The 10540-nt window shown below is 42.0% G+C and overlaps 1 protein-coding gene across 2 annotated transcripts in view; it reads left to right on the top strand.

Annotated features, from left to right (window-relative positions):
* The first annotated feature begins 524 nt into the window (after positions 1–524).
* Agl (amylo-alpha-1, 6-glucosidase, 4-alpha-glucanotransferase) overlaps positions 525–10540 on the top strand; it is a 60151-nt gene continuing 50135 nt past the window's right edge. For both annotated transcript variants that reach the window (XM_051166067.1, XM_051166066.1), the window contains exons 1-2: positions 525–719; positions 1238–1387. In XM_051166067.1, the coding sequence (XP_051022024.1) occupies positions 1306–1387 (82 nt within the window). In that variant the 5' untranslated portion in view covers positions 525–719; positions 1238–1305. The remainder of the gene's footprint in view (positions 720–1237; positions 1388–10540) is intronic.

Raw genomic sequence — 10540 nt, 5'->3', positions numbered from 1 at the left:
GCAAGTTAACATTAAAACCAACCATCACGGGGAATTTCACTCATTCGACGGACTTTGAAGAATACCTGGCATCTTTATAGTTAACTATTAGCTGCTATTGACTAGTTATAGGGCACACATGATTTTCCACAATGTTTCACGTATTTTATTTTTAGGGGGTTGTGCGCGGTGGGGGGGGTGGTGTAAGTGTCAATAACATTTTAGGAATAAGGCTGCAAAGAGGTTAAAGGATTGCACAATGTTTTAAGAAACTGTTGTTTTGTCCTAATTTGCATTTTTTTTCAGAGAGAACTTGCCAAAGCATTATCCCCGCTTAGCTTTGCTCTTTAATTCACTTTTCCTGGAAAGGAACAGGGATGAAGCATCAAGGAAAGGGTGCCCAAACCTCCGCAGAACCCCGATCCCCCTCTTAAATCCCCACCTCTCTCGCGAGACCAGTGGTCTGCGCTAACGGGAGTGAAGACTCCCGGAAGTGGGCGGGGCGGCAGGGCCACGCCCCCCTTAGGCTAGTCCAGGGCCCACCGGAGTAGAAACGTCCTCTGGCCGCACTCGCGCGGGGCGGAGACTCGGGCGGCTCCGGCCTGTCACTGTCATCTGGCCTGGGTCCCGGCGCCCCTCCCCGTGCCCTTCACGGCGCCCTGCCCTCCCCCGGCTGCCGCTCGTCCCAACGTTCCCGCTGTACAGGCTCCCACTCCCGACGCCGCACGTCTGTCCCTCTTGTAAGTGCCTGGAATGCGTCCGGCTCTGGGCTCGCATTCCTTCTATCTATAGCCGCTCTGTACATCGAATGCCGCCACAGCTATTCCCGGGGCAGCAACTGCTTCTCTCTCTAATCACTTCCCCATTGGTGGCTTCAGACCCGAATTTGGGAACGGGCTGCTCGTCCACCTGTTCCCTCGGCTGCTGCAGTGACATTTGGAGTTTTCAGGGCCTTCTGGCTCGGGACGAATGTATGCCCTCTGAACTCCAGGTTTTACGCAGATGCATTGCTTTTCTCTGGGAATGCTTTAGCTTTTTTGGTCTGTTCTGTTTTGAACAGACCGTAAGACTCTACATCTTTGCTTCAGACTTTCTTATTCTGCTCCGAGAGACAAGAAACTTCTCCCTTGTGAGACTTTTCATTCTTTCTCATTGCTCTTCCCGGCTTTAAACATATCTAGGACATGTAAGTGCCACTGTCAACTCCAGAGAGTTTTAGATCACATATGCATTCTCGTAATTGCCTTTTGTTCTATAGGGGCAACTCATTCCACTCTGGAGTCCTTTTAATTCTACACAAAGAGTTCAAATCCTCCAGAAGCCGAAATGGAACGCAGTAAGCAGATTCGAATTCTGCTGCTAAACGAAATGGAGCGGCTAGAGAAGACCCTCTTCAGACTTGAACAAGGTCAGTCGCAGGTTGTTTGATTGGCTCTCTTGTATCTTTTAATGGATGGGCAGTCTATGAAAATTTTTAAGCTTAAAATTAGGAGGGAGTGGGTATAGCTGAGATAAAATGCCTACTTAGCATAAATGAGGCTCTGGATTCAGTCCCCTGCATGAACACACACACACACACACACACACACACACACACACACACGCGCGCGCGCGCGCGCGCGCACACACACACACGAACACCACATGTTTAAATTAGATGAGGTTTCATAGATCTTGACTTGTGCCCAAATGGTACTGTGTTCCACATCAGTGGTGAGTTAATGCAGCTCATGTTAGGAATATATCCGCCAGCCAGGTGTGGTGGCATACGCCTTTAATCCCAGCACCTGGGAGGCAGAGGCAGGTGGATCACTGTGAGTTTGAGGCCAGCCTGGCCTACAAAGTCCAGGAAAGCTAAGGCAGAGATACCCTGTCTCGGAAAATAAAACACAAAAGCAAAACAAAAGAGTGTATCTGCCATGCTAGAAAGATACCTTGGTTTACTTTGCTGCAAACTACCACCTAAAGCAGAAACTACAGGCTGTAGGAAGTCACTTGTGGTAGAAGCTTTGCCTACTCTTTGCAAGAACTAGATTCAGTCCCTACATCAGGGAGAAAAAGAAGTGGTAGAAAGTACATATGTAATTAGATGATTGAGCATGCTACTTGTAATAGCATTTGTTGTCATAACTTGTTTTTGTTTTTTGTTGTTGTTGTTGTTTTTCAAGATAGGGTCTCTCTGTGTGGCCTTGGCTGTCCTGGATTTGTTTTGTAGACCAGCAATCTGCCTGCCTCTGCCTCCCAAATGTTTGAATTAAAGGTGTGTGCCACCAGGCCCAGCTATAACTTGTTAAATCATATATAATTTAGATTTTCAGAGCACTCTCTTTTCCTTTATTGGACTTAAGCATTGTTAAAAATAGAATGCAGTGAAAAGCTTAGTAAGCTATTGCTTACATTATCAGAAGCCTCTCAAGCAAAAGTAAAATCCAATTGCAGATGCTATAAGACAAGCTCATATATATATATATTTTTTTTTAAATATAACTTGTACAATACATGGAGAAAGTTCTTAATGCATCAAGATATCAGTTCAGTCTTCCTGTGAATGTATTAAATGAACATTGATAACTATCTTAAAGAATTTTTTTCTTTAATATTTTAAAAGTTAGATTTTTAAAAACTCTGTTCCCTTGGTGCTGAATGGCCTGCGTCTTCCAAATCTGTCTGGGGTTTTAAGTCCCTGAGAGCTGGCTCCAACTTCGGCTCTCCTGACTCTGCACTTGCATGGGTTTGCTTTGCCCTTTTCTCCTTTCAGCTTGGGGTCTCTCCTGAGTCAGTCTCTTTCCTTCCACATCTCACTGACTTGCCAGTGTCTGCTAGGTTTCCCTCTCTTCTGCTCTACCATCAGATAGTTAGGCTGTGTCATGGCCTCTCTGCTGAGGACTCTCTGAAATAAAGGCCTCTTGTACTTTCTTCTGGAAAGCTTTGTAATCAAGTATAATGACAAGGGTTAGGAAGCCCCCCCCCAACCCCCCACCTTTTCGTTTGGTTTGTTTTGTTTTCTGCTCAGCTGCTAACAAACTTTCTGCTTCTGAATCTACTCTGAGTACTCAGAGTTTACCTTGGCTCTGGTACTATTCTGTAGATTAGTTATGGGTCTGCTATTAGGCTGCACTTTCATCTAACATGTTCTAAACCACTCCCCTTTACCAAACCTTAGTGATGTCTGTTTTCATATTTTCCCAGGCTGGATTCTTAAGCATTCTAAGTGATGTCTCCACTTTAGCTGTCAGTTCTCCTTAAACTTCGTAATTCCTTCTTTTATCTCTCCCTATTTGCCTCTTCTTCTAACCAACTGGGAGAGCCCAAACCGTCTTCTTATTCAGTCTGTTCTTTTTTTTATTTATGGGGCCTCTGTCTGACTTCCAAGACATTCTGAATAGGACTGCACTTTTTCTTGCCAATTGAACCTCACTCTTCCCTGCTGTTAGTGTCTGAATTTTTATAGCTCTTCCATTCTGTCCTGTTTATTCTGTCTCTAGTGGCCTTTCTCATGCTCATGCTGACAGCCCCACTCCTATCAGGTCCCTCTGTATCTGTTGTCATTCTGTGTGTTCAACTTTCAGTTAACTAAAATGCCTTAGTGAGGGCTTGCTGTAATTTTTCACCATCTCTTTGTGGTTTTTTGGTTGGTTGGTTGGTTGATGTTTTGGGTTTTGGTATTTTTCGAGACAGAGTTTCTCTGTGTAACAGAGCCCCAACTGTCCTAGAATCTCTTTGTAGACCAGGCTGGCCTCGGACTCACAGAGATCCGCCTGCCTCTGCCTCCCGAGTGCTGGGATTAAAGGCGTGCGCCACCACCATCTGGTGCACTGTCTCCTTGTTTTGATCTCCGACAATGAAGTGGCATCTTAAGCTGGTTGGGAGTACAGTACCCACCTAGCAGTGAGGTTTATAAGAAGGGGACAGTCTTTTCTTCTTTAAAGATTTCTTTATTTTGTGTATATGAGTGCTCTATCTGCATGCTAGAAGAGACCATCAGATGTCAGTATGGATGGTTGTGAGCCACCACTGTGGTTGCCAGGAACTGAACTCAGGACCTCTTGAAAAGCAGACAGTGCTCTTAACCGCTGAGTCATCTCTCCAGCCCCAGTCTTACAGTCTTAATACTATGTGCAACACTTAATAACTGCTCAGTGGTGGCGCACGCCTTTAATCCCAGCACTTGGAGGTAGAGGCAGGTGGATCTCTGTGAGGTCGAGGCCAGCCTGGGCTACACATCGTGTTTCAGGGCAGCCAAGACTACAGAGAGAAACACTGTCTCGAAGAAACAAACAAAAAGCTCACTGATTAATTCTTATACCCCAGCGAAAACTAGCCCAAACTGGAAATTCCGCTTAAGCTACTTAAAGAGGCAAACTGAATGGTTTATTAAAAATAATGTGAGCCAGGCAATGATGGCATACACCTTTAATTTCAGCAGGCAGATCTTTGAGTTCGAGACCAGAGTGAATTCCAGGACAGTCAGGACTATACAGAGAGACCCTGTCTTGAAAAGAGCAAAACAAAAACCCAAAGAATAATGTGATTCAGTGTGAAACACTAGATAAAGCCAGCATCTGTTTTGTTTTTGTTTTTGTTTTGGGGGGGGGTTGTGTGTGTAATAATGGTCTGATCATATTATGTTAAATCAGTGGTTCTCAACCTTCCTAATGCTGTGACCCTTAATAGTGTTCCTTGTGTTATGGTGACGCCTAACCACAAAATTATTTTGTTGGCACTTCTTAACTATAATTTTGCTACTGTTATGAATTGTAATGTAAACATGTGATATGCAGGGTATCTGATACGTGCCCCCCAAAGGGTTCATGACACACAGGTTGAGAACTGCTGTTTTAGAAGGTGATTTATAATATGAAAGAATATTGAATAGAACGAACATTGGGACACGAGATAATTGAGAGCATCCTTTAAAAAAAAATCCTATCTACTCTATCTGCATGCCTTTAATCCCAGCACTCGGGTGGCAGAGGCAAGCATATCTTTGTGAGTTCTAAGCTGGCCTGGTCTACATAGAGTTCCAGGCCAACCAGAGCTACATAGTGAGACTCTGTCCCCTTTCCACCTTAAAAATTACAACTGGGCTGGGGAGATGGGTCAGTGGATAAAGTACCTGCTGGACAAGCACTCACATAAAAGCTGGGTGCACCTGTAACCCCAGCACTGGGTGTGCAGAGACAGGTGGATCTAGGAGGCTTGCTGGCCAGCCAGTCTGACCAGTCAGTGAGCTCCATGTTCAATGAGAGACCCTTCTCAAAAATAAGGTGGGGATGCCTAGAACGATATCTCAGCATCTGAGAGCACTTGCTGTTCTTGCGCACACATGGCTGCTCACAGCCTCGTATAGCTCTAGTTCCAGGGTATCTGACACCCTCTTCTAGCTTCTTTGAGAGGCAGAGACACACATGGTTATACATATATATAAAATAGTCGAGTGTGGTGGTACACACCTCCAGCACTCAGAAGGCAGAGGCAGACAGATCTCTGTGAGTTGGAGGCCAGCCTGGTCTACAAAGTGAGTCCCAGATAGCCAGGGCTCTGTTACACAGAGAAACCCTGTTAAAAACCAAATAAATAAATAAGATAGATACATCTCTAATTTTTTTCTCTTTAAAAAAAAAAGGCAGAGAATAATAATGGAAAGCAACCAACAGACAAGCCACAGCTGACCAGTCTATGGCTTCTGCATGCACACTCACAGCTGCATACACCTGCACATACGTTACACACAGAAAAACAAAGAAAACAAACAGCCTAAACAGTCATACCAGGTTAAAGAACCTAATGATGTCACCGTTGAAAGGGGCAACAGAATAAGAAAACTGTAAACTCACAATTAAATGTAAAGGGAAAAAAATCTGATATTTGGGTTTTCATATTTGATTGATTCTCCAAACACTTCTCTGCTTTTATTTTTTTCGGGAACCAATTATAATTTTCAACACTGCCATCTCCTTAGATTCTTCAAATTCAAGAAAAAGTCCAAGTAAATAACTGTCCTCTTCAAGCTATAGTCTTTTCTGTTTTCCTTGTCTCATTGTGTATCAGAAGATGAACAAATGAGTATCCCTCAAACCTGAAATGGATTCTTCACCTTTCATATGGGTCATCCAGATTTACACCTTTCATGCTTACTTACTTACTGTTACTTCTGTGTGTGTGTGCGTGTGTGTGTGTGACATGTATGTATGACTACTGCAGGCATTCTCGTGCCACTGAAAATGTATGAAAGACAGAGGACAGCTTTTGGGAATTGGTCCTCACCTTCCACAGAGGTATTCCATGAGGGAGCTCAGGTTTGACAATCTTGGGTGTTAAGCATGTTCACTGAGCCAACCTGCCAGCCCAATTATTACAATTTTTTAAAAATAAAATATTCAGCTAAGCATGGTGGTGCACACCTTTAATCCCAGCACTTAGGAGGCAGAGCCAGGTGGATTTGTGAGTTTGAGGCCAGCCAAGTCATCATCGTAACCTCCAGGACAGCCAGGGCTACACAGAGAAACCCTGTCTCAAAACAACAAAACAAAAACCAACAACCAAAAAGCCTACCACCACCAAAAACAAAAATAAAATATTCATTTACAAAGGTTTTCTTTTTAAAGAAATATTTACTTATTACTTATTTTGCTTGTATGTTTGCCTGTCAGCATGAGTTTATGTGCACCATACATAAGCAGGTACCCTCGAAGGTCAGAGGGTATTGGATCCTTACACTGGAATTTGAGGCACTTGTGAGCCGCCTGACGTGGATGCTGGAAGCCGAACCCAGATCCTCTGCAAGAGCAGCATGTACTTTTACCTTCCGAGTCACCCCTCCAGCTGCCAAAGCCATCTACCATCGCCTAATGGGGAATTTTTGTTTACAGTAGTAATTTAGTCACTTGTCTTCCTTGCTGGCTGTCTACAAGAGGGCCATGGCTGACCCAAGTAAAGTGTTAACATGAAGCAGATAGCCACACGGTGTACTGTTGGGACCTAAGCTAATTTTAGCAGAGGCATTTCACGTACTGTAGGGAACCTGCTCAGTTTCGGTGTTTTGACTTAGCAGCTTAGAGTGGCCTTGCGCTTTGGGGAAATGTACTAATCACTACTGAGTAGAAAGTGTAACCTCTTTCTTTGAAAAGTAATTCAGTTTGGTAACACACACATTGGTATTGATGCTCTTAGTTCATCATAAATTAAAAACAAAACAAAACAAAAAAGACATTCTTGTGGAAAAGGTACAGGTTGTAATCTGACTAATACAGGCTCACAGTCCAACCTCCCTTATTTCTTGTATTTTTCCTTAAATTGCACCTTTACCTGAGCTATGTAGCCAAGTCATATTGTTTTAAATTATACAGATTTAGGCTGTGGCTTTATGGTAGAGTGTTCATGTAGCATGCACAAAGCCCTAGACTCCATTTTTAACCACACACTAAAGTAAATTAAATTAACATTTAAAAATTAGAATCTTTCAAAAATTTCATAACAAGAAAAAAAAAAAACATGAACATCTCTCTTTTACCTCTTAGAAATTGTCAAACATAGCCAGTTTGGTAGCACATACCTTTAGTCCCAGCACTTAGGAGGCAGAGGCAGGTGGAGTTCTAGGTCAGCCCTGGCCTACATAGTAAGTGAGACATATATGGAAAAAGAGATGCAGGGAAGGGGGCGGGAGGGGGGAGGCAGGAGGGAGGAAGGCAGAGAATGAGGCTGAGGCACTTAAAGATGAGCTAGAAGTGTTTGACATTTACTCTTTGAGATTTCTTCTTTCTAGAAATGATAATCAGCCTTCTGTCATGCAAAACTTAGAAAATATTACCAGAAAAAAACAAAACTTGATTTGACCCTTTGAGGTAAACATAAATGAGAGTTAATTGCTTTTTTTTTTTTTTTTTTTTTTTTTAATGAAACTGAAGATCTGGAGCAGAGTTGGTAGTTTTTTTTCCTATGATGTTCAAATGGAAAACTGTCAGAGCTTTGGAGCTATCTACTTACTCTCTGCTGTAGCTAATGAATTCTGCCTCTATAGCATGAAAACAGCCATAGACGAGACATAAATGCTTGTGTTCCAATAAAACTTTATTTGTAGAAACGTATTGAGCTGGATACAGTTTCCCTTATTATTGCAAAGTGTTCGTATTATTTATTTTAGAAATGCTTTGGTTATTGCATGGTTTTATCCATATACGTGAATACCTGTCATCTTTAGAAATTTTCTAATCTGTTTCAACTCTTCTAAACAAAGATTTTAGTTGTTTTTCCATGTGCAAATAAAGATTTGCTTGTAAAAATAATTACTAGGGGTAAAGTCAGGAAAAACAGACATTTATTTACTAGCCAGACTTTAGCAAATGTCCACATAATTGATAAATGGGATTCATAATTAAGGTCATGGTTTAATATACATAACCACCAAGAATTCCTTTTTTATTTGTGTGTATGCCTGGTGCCCATGGAGGCCAGAGAGGGTGTTGGGTCCCCTAGAGTTGGAGAAAGGGGTAATTATAAGCCATCAAGTTGATATTGGGAACTGAAAATGGCTCTCCATTTCCTTTACATTAATTTGGTGTTTCATAATTCAGATAGATTATAGGACAATCACATCAATGCTGCATATAAATGAATACTCATATTTGAAGAGGGCTTCTTTCCTCTCTCAAGTTTGCTTGAGAGAGATGCTTCATTGCTCCAAATACTATTTAAGACAGCGTAGGTGAGTTTTAACCTTTGTACTAGCTACAGTTTCTCTGAATCATTGTGTAATTACTAAAGCAATATTTGTATAAACTTAAGAGACAAGCTGTTTAAATATCAACAATGCCTCTGATACTTGTGCGTGTTCCAGATGTTACTACTTTCTGATGATAAATTTAATTCTTCTTAGAAAGATATAGCTGTTTATGATTTTAACTATCAAAATGGTTTTTACTTCATTTATTGATTGAGGTGGGTCTTGTTATGAGATGGGTTTTAGGGTTTTTTTTTTTGTTGTTCTTTGTTTTTTGTTTTCTGATGACATTTTCTAGCCCTGACAGGCCTGGAACTTGCTAAATTGACTAGACTGGCCTAGCCTTTCCAGTGCTCGTTCTCCCTAGGCCTACTGCATGCTGATATAATAGGCATGCACTTAAGACCCACACAGAGAGAGAAAGCGTGCTTTTTATTTTTGAAACGGGATCTTCCTGTGTGGCCCAGGCTGGCTTTGAACTCCATATGCACCTAGATTGGTCTTGCAATTGTGAGCTGCTTGCCTCAGCCTCCTTCTAGGATTCAAGATGTCCTGTGTGTGCCACCACACACCAGCTATGCTTTAATCCTTCGTGAAGTTATTTTTAAATCTATTTCATTATTAGCACAACTTTAATTTTACAATTCTTTTCCCAATTATAAAATGATAGGAATGTATAAAAATTATCAAAACAATTTTCTAACCTATTTGTTCATCCCATTTGTGCTAGGATTATGATGTGGATTTTTTAAATCTTATTTTATATTTCAGCCATACCTTTTTTTTCCCAGAAGGATTTTAAAAAATGATTTTTGATAGCATGTTATCCATAATGGAATTTCCTATAAAATGGCCAGATTTACAGACTATCTAAAGTGTGTGTGTGTGTGTGTGTGTGTGTGTGTGTGTGTGTGTGTGTGTGTGACAAAACCTGTAATCGCAGTATTAGGGCATCAGAAGCAAAGAATCACCACCCACTCCAAAACAAAACAAAACAAAGCTCCTTCTCTAAACTTTTATCTTAAATATCTAACATCTTCAGACACTACTGTTGTGTATCTACTTTTCCACCAAAGTCTTCCCCCCTCCACAGCTGTCTATGAGGACTGAACTCAGCTTCTTCCCATTCGTGTTATTTTCATCAGCACCAGGCGTCACAGTACTGTTAACGCCATCTAGAATCCACCAGACACATCACTATTGATGGTCCTATAGCCTTACCAGCTATAGCCCTAAGAAGTATGTGAAAGTCAATTTTAGTCCTTCACCCCAGCTATAGATGTTCTATCATATTATATTGCAAGCATGACATTAATCTCATTTCGTGTTTCTTCCAGTGCTCTTGGGTAGTCTACCTCATTGTCTGTAAACAATAATAGTTTAAAAGAACTCATTTTCCTGAGCTGAGATATCAAAAATGGACTAAGATATTCTGGAAAAGATTGCTATAAACTGCCGTGCAGGGCTTGTTCTATCTGTAGAGCATAGGCAGTGTGGATTTAGTATAGTCTCGTAGAGCCTGAGTCACAGCTGCGTTCCCAGTACTGAGGGACTCAGCCTGTCCTCTGAGGATGGGGAGCTAGGCGTTGCTTCTCTGAAGCTCTGGAAGTCCTACGTGGCACTGTGCTCTAATGTAAGACTGTCCCAGCTAGACTGAAAGTGCCTTGGCCACTCTTAGAAATAACATGAGCCAGCCAGGCAGTGGTAGCACACACCTTTAATCTCAGCACTTGGGAGGCAGAGGCAGGTGGATCACTGTGAGTTCAAGGCCAACCTGGTCTACAAAGTGAGTCCAGGGCAGCCAAGGCTACACAGAGAAACCCTATCTCGAAAAACCAAAAA

This window comes from Acomys russatus, chromosome 23, assembly GCF_903995435.1.
Source record: "Acomys russatus chromosome 23, mAcoRus1.1, whole genome shotgun sequence".
Classification (NCBI taxonomy): domain Eukaryota; kingdom Metazoa; phylum Chordata; class Mammalia; order Rodentia; family Muridae; genus Acomys; species Acomys russatus.
This window is presented reverse-complemented; position numbering and strand designations above follow the sequence as displayed.